This window comes from Abramis brama (assembly GCF_963993115.1).
Source record: "Abramis brama genome assembly, chromosome: 14".
Lineage (NCBI taxonomy): Eukaryota > Metazoa > Chordata > Actinopteri > Cypriniformes > Leuciscidae > Abramis > Abramis brama.
This window is the reverse complement of record NC_139976.1, coordinates 17,588,094-17,606,963: the sequence shown is the minus strand read 5'-3', so window position 1 is coordinate 17,606,963 and position 18,870 is coordinate 17,588,094. Positions and strand designations below refer to the sequence as shown.

The following is an 18,870-nucleotide window of genomic DNA, read 5'->3' as shown; positions in this document are numbered from 1 at the left end:
GTTTGTCCAGACTGAAAAGTCCAGACTGGGCAAAAGTCATGTAGTGTATTCCAGGCTTTAGTCGAAAATGCTTTGGCTGCTTCCATGCGTGTCTGTCCACGCATACTTGGTCAGTAAATAATAAATATAATGGTATCGGTTGGTATAGTGAATGGCTGTTCCAATGTGTTTTCTCATGGATCAGAGGCAATTCAGTTTCATTTTAGCCACTTTGTCTTTATTGGTTTGCTGTTAGTAAACACATAGGTGAATCGAAACGTACATACATTGATGTGGATGTGAATGTAGTCCAGCCTGATAGGAGTGGTGGCTCTTCAAATGAATGTAAAACCACATTCTGTGTGGCGTGAAGCCAAGAATGTTCTTACACTCTTCACAACTAATAATAAAATGCAAAACTTCAAACTGTTAAAAACTGTAACTTAAAAATCCTTTAAAAACATAAAAATGATAATTTAGCTTTAATGTTTTGTAATAATGCCTTCGTAATTGTCTACTGTGCTGATCTGCAAAACAAATAACACCTGTGTGTGATAAGAGATCACCGTTTTTTAAGGAAATAAAGAAGTTCTCTTTCCTGTTAATCAACAATAAGTCCCTTTTGAGTTTCTGTTCACTGTAACATCACAGCAGAATATAGACAAACAGTCAACGAGCAGCGTACTTACAATCTTGTGCAACATTAAGTTAGGAAGAGGAAAATAAAGTACATTACCATTGCAAACAATGTGCACTGTAATTTCTAATGTATCTGGGTTTTTTCTTAGCTCATAAAGTTTCTGTATGGAAATTAGTGTTCTGACCATAAATTAAGCGACTAGGAAATTAAATACCAAAGACAACACACTCTCAACAACCACACTAAGTAGTAAATTCTGTCATCATTTACTCACCCTGATGGGAGTTCCAAACCTGTATGACTTTCTCTATTCAAAAGGAACACAAAAGATGATATTTTGAAGGTTTTTGTCTAAACAATAAATGACAACATTGGACAGAAAAACAGACATTTTTCCAAATATCTTCTTGTGTTTCACACAAGAACGTCCTTTAGGTTTGGAATAACACAACGGTGAGAAAATGATGACCGGATTTTCATTTTTGGGTGAACTTTCCCTTAAATTACCCCAAAGTTCCACCAGAGCAAACATGCAACATGGTTTTTACCGTTGGGAAAAAAAGGGAAGTGCTTTAGAAAGTGACAAGTCAGTCAAAATTGGGTTTTGAAAATGCTAAAACAGATCAGCATGTCATGTGGTAATTCTCATTTGACGGTAAAGTTGCTACGATCATACAAACACAAAACTATTTTGATTTAGAATGGAGAAAATTAGAATCAAGGTTCCATAGCGATTTATATTCTTCTCTGTGTACCATTCCCTTTCTCGCTCGCTACCATGGATTCATAATTATTCGTGGCAAGTGCAATTTGAACCCCAGTTTGCAGTTTGTTCACATTGTTTGTTGGGAAAAACACAGCCTGTCTAATCATTCAGTGTATCTTCTGTAAACGGTCTGTAACTGAAACAACAACAGTGGATCAATGCAAAAAAACGTGATGTGTTCTTCCCTTTCCAGCTACATTCACTCACTCACTATGAGATCACAGTAGAAGAATGTCTTGGATGTTGACTGAGAAAGAGCTGGTGGGAGGACTCTTTGAACACAATGGGTCCAGTCTATGACTGTACCAATTCCCATGGGAATTAGTTAGTATCTGGTTGGTGGGTAGTGCTTATTATATGACTGTCCGTCTCCTGACATTGCATTGAATCAATCTCTATGGCTTGTAAAACAAGCTTTTTGACATCAGCAGGATTTGCATCAAGGTTGCTGACAGTCTCTGTGACAGTCTCTGTCACGGTCTCTGTCACGGGGGCGGTTTGTGTGCTCACTGCTTCCTCAATTCCCCCAAGTATCAAAATGCCACTGCCGGGCTGATGACATTTTGCATTGAGCTTGTTCACCTCACCTATATGCTCCACATTCGCATTCATGGCCTCTTCCTGGACCGCAGCAACTTCGCTGTAGTCTTCATCACTGACTCCATTCTCTTGGACTGTATGATCCTCTGTTAATTCTGCTTTATCATGATCTTTAGTATCTGGCATGTTCTCCTCACAAGCATCATGGTGTGCAACATCTACAGTTGTAGCTGCGCTTTCAAGTACCTTCTCTCTGGGATGCTCAGCATTGTCTTCCTTAACAGCACTGAGATCCAGAGTTACTTCGTTATTATGGATCCTTACTCTTGGATCTTCTTCATAAAGGTCCTCTTTAGGGGTTTGTCTCACAGTGCTGTCCTGTTCAAGTCCAGCGTCTGGACCTCCCTTCTCTTCCTTGATATCACCAAGAGTCCTTTCCTCAATGACTCCATCTACTGAGGTAATGTCAACAACATCTTCGCCAACAGACGTTTCTTGATCAAGATCTTCTTCATTGCTTCTATCTCCTTGCAAAGGCTCGTCTTCAAGGTGTCCGTCTGTCTGTGGGGCAGGATATTCACAATCATACCTTTGTAGATCTTTGGTGACCTTATCTGATCCAATGTTTTCACCCTCTTCCTCAGTCTCTACAGAACCAACAAGATTCGGGTGGATTTCAACTACTAGTTTAATGCAATTCTCTCCCTCTTGAGGCAGCTGTTCATGGTCAATAACCTGCTTCAGGTCATGTGCAGTCTGATCTGCGTCACTCAGTCTCGACTCGGAGTCTGAAACGTCTGTAAGTTCATTTGGAGGTCCACTGAATGTGGCTCCTGGACTTTGTAATGAAGGGAGGTGAGGAGCAGGACTGCGAAGAGAAGTATATCATTAGGAGATAAGTGGTCTTAATGTTACAACATCATGCGTTTTGTCATTGCGACCAGTTTTTACCTCTCTACAGATTCGTATGGAACAGGGGTGGGCCATAATTCTTGGGCCCCGGCACCTTCCTCCTGGACCCAGCCGAGGTTGGAGGAAGCATAATTCAGAATGGCCTCTGTCACAGTGTAAGGGGTGTGACCCTGCACACAGTCCTCAATGTGCTTGACAGGAAGCTGAGTCTGCAGAAAAAGATGGAGTTGGCTATCTGACAGGCATACTGTCATGTGCAGCACCCTGTAGATGAAGACGAAATGCCAGGAATTGAAAGTTTAACATTCAAATAATATTTCTGTAGTGATATTTTTATCTCTTTCATTTGTAACACCAGCAAACACTAAGGGCCCTATTATACAAATCCGCCATGGCGCGAGCGCAACTAGCTTTTAAAGGGAATGGGAGATGAGACTCTGGTTTATTGCACGTAAAGCCCAAAACACACCCATTACTCATTAAGAGATAGAGACAACCCTTTTAGACCATGCGCCGGATGCACCGACCATTTTTCCCGTCATTAAACTAGAAAAAGTGGATTCGGACATGCCCTAAGTGCACTTGCGCCGTGCGCTTAGATCGTAAAAATATGGCCCTACAAGACTGACAAAGGAGTTAAACTGACCTATCCAAGAAGCTCTGAAGACCCTTTCTCCTTCTTTCAATGAAGTCATCGGTAATAAACGAGAAGAAAGACTTTTTGGGCAGATCAGGAACAGGCCTGTGGAAAATAAAGCAATGCATTATGGGTAACTGGACAAATGTAAAAATTAAAAGGCACCGCTTGAATTTTTTTGTTTTATACATTTTTTTTGATGGAATAAAAGTCCCTAATACATAGCATAACACTGCTTACACAATACATTTAAACTAAATTATTAAAATTTTTAATTGGCATATCTAAACAAATTATTTACTATAAGTATATATTTAAAAACATTTTTAATGAAGCATTTTGGCTGAGACGTACAGTGTCCAGTCAAATGTTTGGAAACATTACTATTATTAATGTTTTTGAAAGACGTTTCTTATGCTCATTAGGCCTGCATTTATTTATTCAATAATACAGAAAAAACTGTAATATTGTGAAATATTATTACAATTTAAAATAAGGGTTTTCTCTTTGAATATACTTTAAAATATCATTTATTTATGTGATGAAAAGCTGGATTTTCAGCATCATTACTCCAGTCTTCAGTGTCACACAATCCTTCAGAAATCATTCTAATATGCTGATTTATTATCAATGTTGCTGCTTAATTTTTTTATATAACCTATGATACTTTTTTCTTTGATGAATAAAAGTTAAAAAAGAACAGCATTTATTTAAAATATAAAACTTTTTTTTTTTTTTACAATATACACTACCATTCCAAATTTTGAGGTCAATCTTTTTTTGTTGTTGAAAGAAATTAATACTTTTATTAATCAACAGTGTTGGGAGTAACGCGTTACAAAAGTAATGTATTACAGTAACTTATTACTTTTTGTTGTAACGCAGTAGTGTAAGGCATTACTAATCAATTTTCATTCATATTTTACTCGGTACATGTTCAGTAACGCTTGCGTTACAACACACTTTTAGCCCAAAATTTAATTGTTCAAAAAAAAAAAAAACTGGGGAAAAAACAGCCAGACCGCGAGACATTAACGAATGAAAAATGCCTAAGTTATTACATGTTCGTGGTCAGTCAATAGCCGCGTGTGGTGTCCAAGTTTGTAAATAACGACTAAATGACAGCTTCTGATATATTTGTATGGCGATTTATTTCATTCATCTCCCTCTTGCTGGTGTACCTTTGTATTGTGTGACATAGTCCAGTAAAAGCATGTGTAGGACAGGTTTAGCAGGAGTGCCGCGAGGCATGATTTTGGTCTCTGTGATCGCGCTCATAGATATCATATATAAACGCTAGATGTCTTATGGCGCAGTCACTTCCGGCATCACCGTTCGGCCATCTTACCGCAGTGAAGCTGTGCATTAGGTGAGTGATCAGCATGCACACAAATCCTCATATCTCGCTGAAATATTGACGGATTTACAAACGGTTTGGTTTCTTACAAACGTTATTAACGTGGCTATAATTCCGAATGCTTGAACATGTATGTTATAATTATTCATATGTATGCAGTGTATGCATGTAGTGTCATAACTACATCTCTGACGTTTATAACAAACCAAACCGTTTAAAAATAGGTAGAAAAATGGGCAAGTTATGTTTATTTAAAAGTATATGCACCATTAAACGAGTGAGCGAGTCCACTGTGGCAAGATGGCCGCCGTGTGCGGACGTCGATCTCCATTGGCCAGCAGCGCGCACGAGACATCTAGCCTTTATATATGACATCTATGATCGCACTGGCCAGTGGAAAAGCGGCTAATAATGAGAATATGGTAGAAGAAGACTGTACATTCGTGGGATGGACATATGCGCATTACTCTGTTTGTTCTGTGTTTTCTTTCTAACCAGAGAGCAGTATGTTTTCTTTCGTTTTGAATTGCTCTGTTTAAAAGTAGACATGTCTGACTGTGAGGCAAGTAGACTCTGAGTTTCGGTTCATTTATGAGACGCGCTTCAATTCACGCGCGGGCGCCTCCGTGCCCTGATTATCTCGTCTACTATATTTACTTCTTATTTATTAAATCATTATCCAAGCAATTGGTTGATGAAACATTGATTAAAATTAAGATACAATTAATACAAAACGAAATTCACTTTAAAGAAAGGCTTTGTGCTTTCTGTTTGAGGTCTCTGTGAAAGTTTTAAAGCAGTCTTTTAGTGCCGCTTTCAGAGCGCTCACGTCCGTAACTGAGAACTGACACGACCATTGTTTTTTCCTCATAAATGCGAAAAATAAAATAAAATAAAATAAAATGAATATATTATGTTCTGTGGAGAGCCAACCCTTCTTCATCCGGTGGGTAGTATTAATTTTGGTTTGCTTAGCGTAATTCACAGAATTACTAAAAAATATTTTGCTACCTAAAAGTTAAAGATTTTTTTGTGTCACGCATGCATACATGTCTATTTCCCTCATATTAAATATAAAATGCATGTGTGTAGATTGATATTTTTCTAATATCTGGTCTCCTTTATTAAGGGAGTAGCCTATGGATATATAAACAGTCGTTTCAATATATTGGTATTAAATGCATTTTCTGAGAATTTATATTTCACGTTTTTACAGCAAATGTCAGGTCCACGCTGGAATTGCTCAATTTTAAAGAATTTATTCTCAACTAGTTTTGTGGTGTAGGTCCGTATTTTATAATGTTAATTTCAAATAATACTAATAGTAATTTAAAGATGTGGTAGCTTTGGATCTGGACGGGAAGGATAACTCTGGGAATTGGAAGGGGGAGTTCTGCCTTCTCACACCGCGCACCGTGACACAGGTTCGTGGATCTGAGTGTCGCGGTTTCGTATCACATATCTTTACAGCCCTAGTCATTTTAGAATGTTAAGTTCTACTTCTGTAGTTATTTTGGTGAAAGTAACTCAAAAGTAATACAGGAGTAATGTAACGCATTACAATTCTGAGACAGTAATATTGTAAGGTAAAGAATTACTTTTAAATAACAGTAACAAGTAATGTATAATGTATTACAGTTTGGAAGTAACTTGCACAACACTGTTCATCAAGTATGTGTTAAACTGATAAAAAGTGATAGTAAATATTTATATTGTTAGAAAATAATTATATTTATGAATAAATGCTTTTCTATTTAACTTTTTATTTATCAATGAATCCTGAAAAAAGTATCACAGGTTCCAAAAAACATTAAGCAGCGCAACTGTTTCCAACATTGATAATAACCGAGTATCAAATCAGCATATTATAATGATTTCTGAAGGATCACGTGACACTGAAGACAAGTGGCTGATGAAAATTCAGCTTTGCATCACAGAAATAAATAATATTTTAAAGTATATTCAAATAGAAATATATAATATTTCACAATGTTACTGTTTTTTTCCTGTATTTTCAATGAAATAAATGCAGGCTTGATGAGCATAAGAGACTTCATTAAAAAAAAAATTAAATAGTAATGTTTCCAAACTTTTGACCAGTACTGTATATCTGCCACTAGGAAGTGTTTGTGCAAAGGAACTTACACGAGACCAGCGTTCTTTTGCAGCTTTCTCTTCAACCACACAAACTCGCTGTATCGCCGCCTCACACAGGATGTTTTGGCAGTGAATGCTTTACTGTTTGTCTGGTAAATGAAACCAAGTAACCAAATTCAGATCACTGATACAGTTAACACGAGGCATGACAAAAACAAGAATAAGAACATGTATACTAGTGATTATTATTTTTATTAATCTTATAATTAACAGAAGTGTTGCACATCTTCAAAATACCAAACTTTTCACTTAAGCAGTGTGCATCTTTTTTGCTGTGTGTTAAATTGCATTTTGTACAGAATTTCAGCCATAGCCCACCTTGCGCTCTACATACTGATATAGACGTATGCCATTAAAAAGATAAAGATGAAAAACAATAGAGGCATGGAAACTCCTATCAACTCCACAGACAAGACAGAAATAATAAAATGAGGACACTGCTGTGATTCAGTCAACACCACTACTGTAAACAATACAGGACTACCAATAACAATGTCATCTTGACATCTAAATCTGGGGCCAGTTGCATAAACTTGAGTCTTAAGAACTAGTTTGACCAACTAGCAGTTAACCAAGGGAAATTCAAATTAGACTGACTGATCTACCTTTATGTAAAGACTTTAAAAAGTTCAGAAGAAAATAAATAAATAGATGACTTACTTTTAAGACTAGTCTAAGCTGTTTATGCAACTGGCCCAAGTAGAACTGATCAATGAAGTACTTTGTAACTTGGAAAGAGTCACATTATTATATTGTAATCTTGTAATATCCTCCTGAGACCCAAATTATTATTATTTTTTTATTATTTAGTTTTTTTTCCATGTCATCACATTGTTTAGAGCATAAGAAACAAATGGTAAAAAAACATTTTTGAAAAATGATATTTTATTCATATGTTATGTCCTCTGTAGTGGACACCTGGACTCAATTATTTAAAAAAATAAACTGATATGAAATGATATGTATAGGCAAAAACAATGGGATTTTTTTTTTCCAATCACCAATAAATGTTGGGGTTTCAGGATTTATTTTACCTAAAATTTGTATAAAGATGATTCTATAACTATGTTATGAAAGATATAACGGAATGAATTGATGCACCATTTTTCTTTATGCAATATGTGGATAAAATGGCCATAAATTAATATTCCCATTTAATGCAATGTATCTATACACACTGTATCTAATTTGCACATTAAAGGGATAGTTCACCCAAAAATGAAAATGCTGTCATCATTTACTCTTCCTCAAGTTGTTCCAAACCTGTATGACTTTCTTTCTTCTGCTGAACACAAAAGAAGATATTTTGAAGAAAGTCGGTAACCAAACGACTGATGGACTTCCATAGTAGGAAAAAAAAATACTATGGATGTCAATGGGGTCCAGCAACTGTTTAATTACCAACCTTGGCACATCGACACCCAGGCTGTGACATGTATGGTGTGGTGTCAGAGAAATTCACTAAAATATAATGTCCACTACAGTGGACAAAAGTCTATTCCTGGGTCCCAGGAGGATATCAGAAATCCTTGAGGCAGAAATACTCACATGAAGGAAAATTTTGAAGTCCACAAATGAGTTCCACGACCCTTCATTCTGAACACGAGGATCCTGAACTCTCACTGCAATGAATTCCTAAAGAAAAAATGAAGGAACATTTTTTAAAGATCAAGATGTACAATTATCAAACATGTATGACATTTTATACCTTTAAAAAGAGAATCCTACAGCCCATCTTCTAAGCCTCAATATCTTAGACCCATAAGATCTTATTGCTTAGGGGGTTTAGTACAATATTCAGATCTGTCATTGCACATAATAACACAGCCAAACTGGAAAGAATAATAAAGAGATCTTACATCTTGCTCTTGACTTTTGATCATCCTACCAGAGGTAACATGGCACCATTGACATCTGTGGAAAAAAAAGTTGAGTCATCAACAACAACAACAACAACATCCCTTATCATGAATGTTTTACAAAGTCTATGAACTCACATTATTTTGTCTTTGGTTTTCCATAATTTGAGGAGAGCAAAAATCTTCACAAATCCATAAAAAGAGAAATCAACAGATTCCTCAGACCTGGTAACGTCACTGTCTACTCTCCAAAACATCACAAATTGTTGTTTTTGAGTATCTAGGGGACAAACATCTCCTGACTCGCTCTTTTAACCACTGCGATGAATCATCTGCCCCTCCTCTTCCTCTAAAAACCCATTAATCATGACTATTCAGCTTTGTGGTCAATAATGTGATTTACCCGTGATTAAAGGGTAACGTTAAGTTAAACGCGTTGAAACTGAACATATTAATGTTAGCAGTCCTGTTAAGATAAATACTTTGGCATTAATGTATTGGATTTTAACTCGATAACTTTTTGTCTGTTAACTTACCTGTCACAACACTTCTTACACTAGAGAACAGTTAGAAGAGACGTTTTAGCTTTATATTTATATTGTTAAGTGTGATACTTACTGCAGTAGTGGCCGATTTCCAGGTTGTAGAACAGCTAGCGCAAGTTAATTAGCTAAGATACGAACGTCAACAAATAAAGTAAAATCAGTACCTTCATCCCACCCGATCGAAAAATGTTTTATGGTATTTCACTTAGATTGCATGACACAGATAAAACAGATACGAGATATTAAAAACACGTCCAAATCATTCAGCGAGTAACGTGATCATCAGCTTCCTTTTTCTTCAGCTGTGAAATAAACAAGCTGAGGTGAGACACTGCCATCTTGTGTTAGGGTGGTTAGTCTGTTTATGGATTATTAGTCTGTTTATGATTTTAAAAAAAAGAGTAGGCTCACTAAGTTTGAGACACAGACACACTATATACTGCTTATCTTTTCCCTTTAATGGAAATGTATTCGTTAGAGGCCTCGTAGAGGATAATGTATTTTTTGTAGGCCTTGTATTTTGCATTAATTTCCTGACATCTGAACATAAAGTGAGGTTCAAAATACACGTTTCATTTTGTTAACATATTAGAATGGCAGTTTTTTTTATATAGAGGGTAATTTGAATAACTTTTTTAATAAATCAGAAAAAAGGCTACTGTCAATATATATATAAAACATTTTCTCTATGTTTTTGGGAATAAAATGTTATAGGGAATAAAATTATATATAAATCAGGCTAATGATATTGTAACAGAGTAAAACCCTTCAGAATAAGATAAAAATAAAACTTAAATGTGTACATGCTACTCAAGTGGAGATTTGTGTCAATGTCATTTCGATATAGGGGAGACCGGGGATGGAAGTAACACTTTTTGTTTGAGCATCAGTAAACTTAGTGGTTGTTTGTGCTATAGTTTGATACAATGTATAGTTACATTTGTCTACTACAACAAAAACTAACTTGGACCGACGTGTACTACAAAATCACAGATAATGTGATGTCAAATATAAAGAGTTTCGTTGTTACAACCTACCCCACTATTGGGGTATCACTAACACTAGCTGATGTAACAATGAGAGATAATTTGCTGAATTAAGATCCACACTATCTAATTTATGCAAGAACTTTATCAAAGAACAGAGTAATCAGATTTTAAAGTGAACGATTTAAAGTGACAAAAAACCATTATATTGTTTTTCTTTTAGGACTTTAAATTGAGCACAAAAACAACTGCAGTGTGTGTGTACTATAATCCTGTCACATAAATGTTCAGTCACTATAGCTAAAGTGTGTTGCCATCCACCTATTTTTATGTGACTTTTGGGATAGCAAAAAAAAAACCCTGGATGGAAACATAAAGATGTGCATAAATTCTAAAAATGTGCACAAAAAAACATATGTGCTTAATTTAGCCAAAAACCTTTTTTTCCGATAAGAAGACATGCGCATAGACTACAGTGGAAACACATTTACCACCTAAATCCTTTGATGCACAACAAAAAACTCATGTGACTTTGCCTTAACAGAGGATATGACTGATAACTGGACTTATTGGTTACATCATTTTTAATAAAATTTTACAACTATCCCCACCCCAAGCAGCCATAGCATAGCTAACTGTTTTAGCATGTGGGTTTGAAGTTAGCATGAATGCAAAGCATCAAACTGAACTAGAGAAATGGCTATTTTAGGTTATGTAAGTCAAATAGTTGTATCTACAATACAATGAATGCTAGGCAAAAAATAATCTTGATAAACATTTTTATTTTATTTCCTGAAAATCAGTTTTCCCTGTAGTGTCTCGCCTTAGCTACTAGAGGCTTACTGTATATGAAGGAAAAGGCCTAATTTCATGCAATATTGTGCTTTTTAAATCCTCATATCATTAGAACTATGTTTTGCAATTGTACTGTGGGATAAACATGCATAAAAAGAAAACACTTAGTCTAGCACAAAATACTTATTTTGACCCAAGGATGCAGAAATGTATAATAGATATGGTATTATACAACCAATATCTTGTAATAATATGATATTAATGGTGTTTTCAGCACTTCAGAGTCATAAAACAGTCTCTGATGTCAGTGATGAAGAAAGATCCATTCTACATGACGTCTCAGTGGTGCGTTGAGCATAAGAACTTTATCCGCTGTAATCTTCTTTAGCTTCTGTTGCAAGCAGGTGGGGATGTCATATGGAGCTGCTGAGACGGACAGGGACAATGAGACATTTATTTCATTTGATAGCTGCTTTGAGCGTGTATTCCGGCTGGTGAGTTTCTGACAATAACAGCATAGTGGATCATTTGTATAAATGATTTAGTACTGCCAAAATGTTGATATTTGTTCTTTTTCTACAAAAGAAATGGAGGACGCAGAGGTCCGACAGCAGAAGCTGGACAATCAGGTGAGTGTCTTTTGATTAGACATTTACTTGTGTTGCATATTTTATCAATAACATTTATTTTTCCAGTATTATTTTACCTTTGACATTATTGTCATGCTTAATGTCACACTTAAATTAGTTCTTACTTCAAATTTAAAGTTAAATAATGGAAACAAATTCAAATAAAACATTTTTTACTCACTGAATGAGTTCATACACTGAACGACACAATATATTATGAAATAATTTCTACTTCTTTGTGTTTTGAGGATATGTATCTATACTAATGGCATTGCTGGGAATATGGTCTATAATAAATAACTGGATGTTTAACAGCAGTTTTAATCATGTCAACTCTCATAGCGTTCACTTTTGATAAAGAAACAACAAAGAAGAAGGGCAGATACCCGTATGGTCACAGCGAATCATGACATCCGTCCCAAGACACGTAAACAGAAAGCTGAGGCTGATGATAAAGCTTTATTGATAAGCCAGTCTCAGAGCAACACTTCCCTCAATGGTTCGTACACACTTACACTATAGGCCTATATTATTGTTAACATATAATTGTTTATTAGTAATGATTTTCATTTTGTAGAGCTTTATAGAAAATAATACCCTGCCTTTTTCTTATCAGACACACAACCTGTGCAGATTTATGAAAACACAGTGGAAGAAATTTGTTTAGGAGAACTGGACATTTCATCCAGGACAGAAGAGGCATCGGAAGAGGCAGCTCACTCTCTTCAGGTTATCACTAAGAAAATTGATCTAGAGATCAGCCCGCAGCACAGCCCTAAATGCACTTTAGACACAGAGGGCCAAGCAGATGGAAAGAAAACTAAGAAGAAGGCTGTGAAAAAGGGACAAACAAAATGTAAGTGTTTTCACTTTTTTCAGTTATCCTTTTTACATCTGCCTCATTGTGATGTGTATGGAAGCTTGTTTCCACCACTGAATAACACATAAAAAAGGTAATTGAGACTTTTTATATTTATTGCAATTTTGATTTTTTTACCCCTCACAATTGTGAGATAAACTTGCAATTGCGAGTTATAAAGTCTTTAAGACTTATAAAGACTTTTTTCTCTCGCAATTGTAAGTTTATATCTCGCAATTCTGACTTGCAAGATATAAAGTTAAGTCAGAATTGTGAGGTAAAAACTCGCAATTGCGAGAATATGTTTCTCAGAATTGGACTTTATTGGAATTCCGACTTTATATTCAATTAAATTCACATTTATTTGTAGTGCTTTTCACAATACTTATTGTTTCAAAGCAGCTTTACAGAAAACGCATGTTTTTACATTACATTCTCCCGATCAATTTTGAGCATCCAGATCGTATAATCAAACATATCTTGTGGAGCTCTTTCAGAGTATGCATTTATTTGTCATTTTAACTGTTTGACTTCCAAGATTTTTTTATTCTGTTGCGCCCTCTATAGGCCATATCCAGCGACTAGTCGACGTCAAGCTTAAAGTGTTATGGCAGAGCATTAAAGTCAACTAATCGACTAGTCTGAGTTTATATCTCACAATTCTGAGAAAAAAGTCAATTGTGAGATAAAAAGTTGTAATTACATTTTTATATTCCGTGGTGAAAACAAGCTTCCATAGATGTGTCTTTACATTTTGTTTAATTTCACATTCTAGTACTTGAACCAAAATCAGCTTTAGAAGCCAAGGAAAATGAAGGGAAAGAGAGAAAAACAGTGAAGAAGAAGGATAAAACAAACGAATCTAAGGAGAAAGTGCAGACGGGGGAACAGTCTTGTAAGTGTACCGGAGATGTGTCTCCATTGTTTAGCATGACACAAGTTAAAGGCCATTTCCTGTAGCACAGGCCAGTGCCTCATCCATAAATAGGAAATAACCTGACATTGTTTTTGATAACATTCCAACTTGTGGTATTTTTCAGCAATCCAGACTGATTCAGTGGTGGAATTCAACATCAATGAAGAGAAAAAACCTGAATCAGAGAGTGAGGATGAAAGAAAAGATTGGACAAAGAGCCCCGTCCCTCCCACACCAAAGAAACAACAGCTGAAGCCAAGTAAAAAAAAAAAAGCTTAAAAAAATTATATTTGTCTTGTCAAATTAACCTTTTTGGTTAGAGATGGTTTGCCTTTGATTAGGCCTGTTTGATGACATTAGTTTTCTGTCATTGTAGTGAGATGTCATCTCAGTGATAGTGAGGAAGAAAAACAGGACAAAGAAGAGGAGGACAAGAAGAGTGAAGCTAAAAAAACATCGAAAAAGTCTAAAAAAGGAGCAAAAAATAATAACGATATTGCTTCGTTAAACTCCAACTATAAGGAGCCCTCCTCTGACAGTGACTCGCTGGACATGGGAAAGGTAAGATTTAGTTGAAATTCATTCATTTATATATATACACACACACACACACACACACACACACACACACACACATATATATATATATATATATATATATATATATATATATATATATATATACATATATATATGCACACACACACACACACATATATATATATAGAGAGAGAGAGAGAGAGAGAGAGAGAGAGAGAGGGTGTGTAGCTTTTCATTTCTTAAACAGCCATGTAGGAAGACACATCAGGGTCACATTCCAGGATGACAACCAAAAACTAAAATGTATGCACCTCTTGATGGAAATAAATGTTGTGATGTTCTTTCCATCAAGAGATGCATACATTTTTGGTCAAGATCTTGTATTGACAATGCAAGAGTCCAGCACTCTGTAAAGTCTCATCCATCACATCCTAAAGATTTTCAATGAATTTAAAGGGTTAGTTCACCCAAAAAAGAAGAATTCTGTCATTAATTTCTCACCCTCATGTTGTTCCAACCCCGTAAGACTTTGGTTCATCTTCGGAACACAAATGAAGATATTTTTGATGAAATCTGAGAGCTGGCTCACTCCTTCATAGGCTGCAAGGTAATTTCATTCTGCCGGCCCAGAAAAGTTAGTAAAGACATTGTTAAAATAGTCCAAGTGACTACAGTGGCTCAACCTTAAGTTTATCATGCGCCCCAAAAATAACGACTTTATTCAACTATTCATTTTCTTCTGTGTGGGCCTCTGACGTGAGTTCACGAGAGCGCCACGACGCATGCGCGAGAACTGAGAAGATGGCGCTCACGATCATTTGATGGGAAAGTGTGAAAGGTAAGCCATTCATTTTGCGGCATTGGTAAGGCACTTTTACGTTTTCTCGTTGGTTTCTCACGATTCGGACATCCAGGACATGCACACTTTAGAACCATTTTAAACACTACATCGAGACCCATCTGTGTCATCTTCTCAGTTCTCGCGCATGCGTCGTGATGCTCTTGTGAAATCACATCAGAGGCCCACACAGAAGAAAATGAATAGTTTTTCTTCATGCTCCCTCCCAACTTTTCTTTCACAATTTGAGCCTGATGAATCTTGACATTGTCATCCTGGAATATGGCCATGATCTGTCTTCCTACATGGTTGTTTAAGAAATGAAAAGCTACACACTCCAACAGTTAGGTTTAGAAGAACTGTTGCCAAACATTTAACATGCTAGAAACATAATCACTGCAATAATGATCCAGTCATAGATTTTTAAGCATGTAAATCCAAACAGCGGCCTTTTTTTTTTTTTGGCCGGGCCGTGTATTATATATCCTTGTTTTTCCTTTCTTATCCAGTCCTCTCCTATGTCTTTGGAGGATCTGGAACAGTTTTCCATGCGTCCTGCTCCAAGAGATGTGACTATTCAGTGCAGGATCACCAGAGACAGGAGGGGAGTGGAAAAAGGGATCTACCCCACCTATTTCCTCCACATGGAAAAGGAGGATGGGAAAAGGGTTAGCAGGAGTGTGATTGTGAATAAAGAAAATTTGTAAAAATGATCTCTTTTCATCTCTTAACACATCGTTATTCTCTTGTCCTATGGATGGGCAGGTATTTCTGATGGCTGGCAGGAAAAGAAAAATGTGTACAACTTCAAATTATTTGATATCAATCGATCCTACAGATTTATCTAGAGATACTGACAGTTACATAGGCAAACTAAGGTGAGTGCCATTACAGTGTGTCACAAATACTTTTTTTGTTTGTAATTCTGCCTATGCAAAGATATATGATTTGTCTCCTCAGGTCAAATGTCCTGGGGACTAAATTCACCGTGTACGACAATGGCGAGAATCCAGAAAGGAAACAATTCATCAAAGAAACGGATACACTGCGACAAGAGCTAGCAGCAATATATTATGTAAGATGCTAATTGTGTGCTAATTCCCCATTAGATGTCTACAGTAACTTTAAAAAAATATATATTTTCTTTATTGTGATTGCAAAAAAAGCTTTATTTTTGCCGTCACACAGGAGAAAAATGTTCTGGGTTTCAAAGGTCCCAGGAAAATGACAGTAATCATTCCTGGTATGCACGAGAATGATGAAAGAGTCGTTATTCGACCAAAAAATGTGAGTATTTTATTGAGGATTCTAGTTTATATTTTTTGTTAATCATTTGTAGCAATATTATATTTCTTTTGGAAATACACCACCATTCAAACGTTTGGGGACGGTAAGATTTTTTATATTTTTGAAAGAAGGCTCAAAAATAGACTGAATTTATATAATTATATAATTTATATAATTTATACAAATAGACTGTGCTCACCAAGACTGTATTTATTTGATCAAAAATACTGTAAAAATAGTAATTTTGTGAAATTGTATTGCATTCTATTTTAAATATTTTAAACCATGATAAAAAAAAAAACAGAATCCTTTGATAAATAGAATGTTCAAAAAGAACAGCATTTATTTGAAATTGAAATTGTTTATAACATTATAAATGTCTTTTGATCACTTTAACGCATCCTTACTGAATAAAGTTTTTTATTTTAATATTAAATCGTACTGACTCCAAACTATTGAACGGTAGTGTATAATTTATGTCTTGGAGATTTATGAGTTTCTTACACTTCACTCAGATAAAGAATATAAAATACATTAGGTGTTTGATTTACCGATTAAAACAACTGTCAATCATGTGTGTATTAATAAGGAATTCTGAACACATGAATCTCTTTTGCGTGTCCCAGGAGCTGGAGTCTCTGCTCACCCGATACGAGAATGGTAACAAAGAGAATCTTGTCACCCTTGTAAATAAATCACCCAGCTGGAATGAGCAAACTCAGTCGTATGTGCTCAATTTCCATGGCCGAGTTACACAGGCATCTGTGAAAAACTTTCAGATTGTCCATCCAGATAATGGTGAGTGAGACTGAGAGGTTATCCTTCTTTTTCTCATTTCGTATCTTAAAAAAAATAAAGGTTCTTTATCGACATCAGTGGTTCCATGAGGACCTTCTAACATCCATGGAACCTTTCCGTAAGGTCAGGCCCGGGGTGGGTAATCGGGAGAATTCCCGGTGGGCCGCTTCACTTTTGGGCCGGTCGAGGATTTTTTTTTTCTTCACATTTGTCACGTTAGTTAGATTAGGCTACACATGTTCTGCATTCTGACACCGCAGCGTTCAGCCTCTGCATGGGTTGTACCATGTGAGAGAGTTCTCTCCTCCCCTCCTATAGAGTTGGTTGGGTCCATAGCCCGTCTTTTCCAAAACGTTTTCTCAGGTAGGCTACCGCGGCACCGCCGGCGCCTACCGATAGCTGGGCCGGCCGGCCCTACCGTAAAGGTACTCGTCAGGAAGGATGAATGGGAGGAAGAGGCCAGGAGGTATGGAAGCTTGTTTCCGCCACAGAATAAAACATTTTAAAAGATAATTGCGACTTTTTATCTCACAATTGCGAGTTTACATCTCGCAATTCTGAATTTATTTCTCAGAATTGCGAGATATAAAGTCAGAATTGCGTGAAATAAAGTCGCAATTGCGTGTTATAAAGTCAGAATTGCGAGATATAAAGTCAGAATTGCGTGAAATAAAGTTGCAATTGCGAGATATAAAGTCAGAATTGCGTGAAATAAAGTCGCAATTGCGTGTTATAAAGTCAGAATTGCGAGATATAAAGTCAGAATTGCGTGAAAATAAAGTCGCAATTGCGTGTTATAAAGTCAGAATTGCAAGATATAAAGTCAGAATTGCAAGATATAAAGTCAGAATTGTGTGAAATAAAGTCGCAATTGCTTCTTATAAAGTCAAAGTTAATTATTATTTAACCTTTACATTATTTGTTGAACCATGGTATTAATACAAACTACACAATAGTAAGAGCTGAACTGTTGCTTCATTTATCCAATTTGGAAAAAGTTCTAATTTGGAATTCCACCATGGAAAAAGTGGGCCGGTCTTGGGCCTGAAACTCCCGGGCTGAAAAGTGGCCCCACTCCGGCCCTGCGTAAGGTTATTTATAGTGGAAAAAGGTTCTTCAGGTCATTAAAAGGGTTCTTTTTAAGAACTGTTCACTTAAATGTTCTTTGGGGATCCACAAATGGTTCCTCTATGACATTGCTTTGAAAAAACACTTTTGGAACCTTTATTTTTAAGACTGCATCAAATGATATATGACGATATTACAATTCTCAATACTAATCCTTGTCAATGAATATCTCTCTCCAGAGGACTACATCGTGATGCAGTTTGGCCGGGTCGCAGAAGATGTGTTTTCCATGGACTACAGCTTCCCCATGTGTGCTCTACAGGCATTTGCCATCACTCTGTCCTCCTTTGATGGCAAACTGGCCTGTGAATGAGCTTCATTCATCTGTATTTTCTGTTCTTTTAAAAAGGGAAGCTTTGCAGTACTTTAGGATATTAAATGTCTTTGCAGTCAGAAATGAAAGAACTAGATATTTTTTAATTATCTGCAAATTAAGACATACAGTAGAAAATGTATCTGTTTAACTAATTATTCATGAATCTACATTTAATAACTTGAAAGGTATGCAGTTTGTTCGTATTTGTTCCATCTTTAAATGCTAAATTTAATAGTCTGTTTTCCAAGACTGTTCAAGCAAATCATTTTATTTGATATTTTCTTTTTATTTCCTTCCTTCATTGTTTTTCCTTTGTGTTTGTTTCTTTGTTTACATGAAAAAGAAAGCTTGGCATTCCTTGGTAAATAAAGTCTGGATTAATCATA

At 36.0% G+C, this 18,870-nt stretch overlaps 3 protein-coding genes across 4 annotated transcripts in view; 2 read left to right on the top strand and 1 right to left on the bottom strand.

Annotated features, from left to right (window-relative positions):
• arsg (arylsulfatase G) overlaps positions 1 to 11,640 on the top strand; it is a 25,836-nt gene extending 14,196 nt beyond the window's left edge. The window contains exon 14 of the mRNA XM_084135823.1: positions 11,562 to 11,640. The gene's annotated coding sequence lies outside the window, so the exon portion shown is untranslated. The remainder of the gene's footprint in view (positions 1 to 11,561) is intronic.
• On the bottom strand, positions 196 to 9,712 carry snx11 (sorting nexin 11). 2 transcript variants are annotated; one of them, XM_084135822.1, is made up of 7 exons: positions 9,466 to 9,712; positions 8,848 to 8,902; positions 8,537 to 8,623; positions 6,977 to 7,077; positions 3,484 to 3,579; positions 2,877 to 3,101; positions 196 to 2,793 (listed from the first exon to the last, which is right to left on the bottom strand). In XM_084135822.1, exons 2-7 carry the CDS (start codon positions 8,869 to 8,871, stop codon positions 1,707 to 1,709), a joined length of 1,620 nt encoding a protein of 539 aa, XP_083991948.1. In that variant the 5' UTR covers positions 8,872 to 8,902; positions 9,466 to 9,712; the 3' UTR covers positions 196 to 1,706. The 2 variants fall into 2 exon arrangements, with proteins under 2 accessions (XP_083991948.1, XP_083991947.1); XM_084135821.1 differs by lacking the exon at positions 9,466 to 9,712 and adding an exon at positions 8,986 to 9,143.
• Positions 11,562 to 18,870, top strand: LOC311096575 (protein king tubby). The gene is made up of 13 exons (XM_084135825.1): positions 11,562 to 11,667; positions 11,759 to 11,802; positions 12,145 to 12,301; positions 12,419 to 12,658; positions 13,437 to 13,556; positions 13,702 to 13,836; positions 13,954 to 14,138; positions 15,465 to 15,623; positions 15,721 to 15,833; positions 15,916 to 16,030; positions 16,144 to 16,242; positions 16,869 to 17,040; positions 18,348 to 18,870. Exons 2-13 carry the CDS (start codon positions 11,761 to 11,763, stop codon positions 18,479 to 18,481), a joined length of 1,671 nt encoding a protein of 556 aa, XP_083991951.1. The 5' UTR covers positions 11,562 to 11,667; positions 11,759 to 11,760; the 3' UTR covers positions 18,482 to 18,870.

Bases quoted from the DNA above. Each gene is read 5' to 3' on its own strand.
- snx11 (XM_084135821.1), bottom strand. From the start codon at position 9,104: ATGTTTTGGAGAGTAGACAGTGACGTTACCAGGTCTGAGGAATCTGTT. The intron at 8,903-8,985 runs GTGAGTTCATAG...TTTTTTCCACAG, and splicing joins AAAACCAAAGACAAAATAAT to ATGTCAATGGTGCCATGTTA. The intron at 3,102-3,483 runs GTCAGTTTAACT...CTTCATCTACAG, and splicing joins CTTCAGAGCTTCTTGGATAG to GGTGCTGCACATGACAGTAT.
- LOC311096575 (XM_084135825.1), top strand. From the start codon at position 11,761: ATGGAGGACGCAGAGGTCCGACAGCAGAAGCTGGACAATCAG. The intron at 15,624-15,720 runs GTTAGCAGGAGT...ATGGATGGGCAG, and splicing joins AAAAGGAGGATGGGAAAAGG to GTATTTCTGATGGCTGGCAG. The intron at 15,834-15,915 runs GTGAGTGCCATT...TTGTCTCCTCAG, and splicing joins AGTTACATAGGCAAACTAAG to GTCAAATGTCCTGGGGACTA.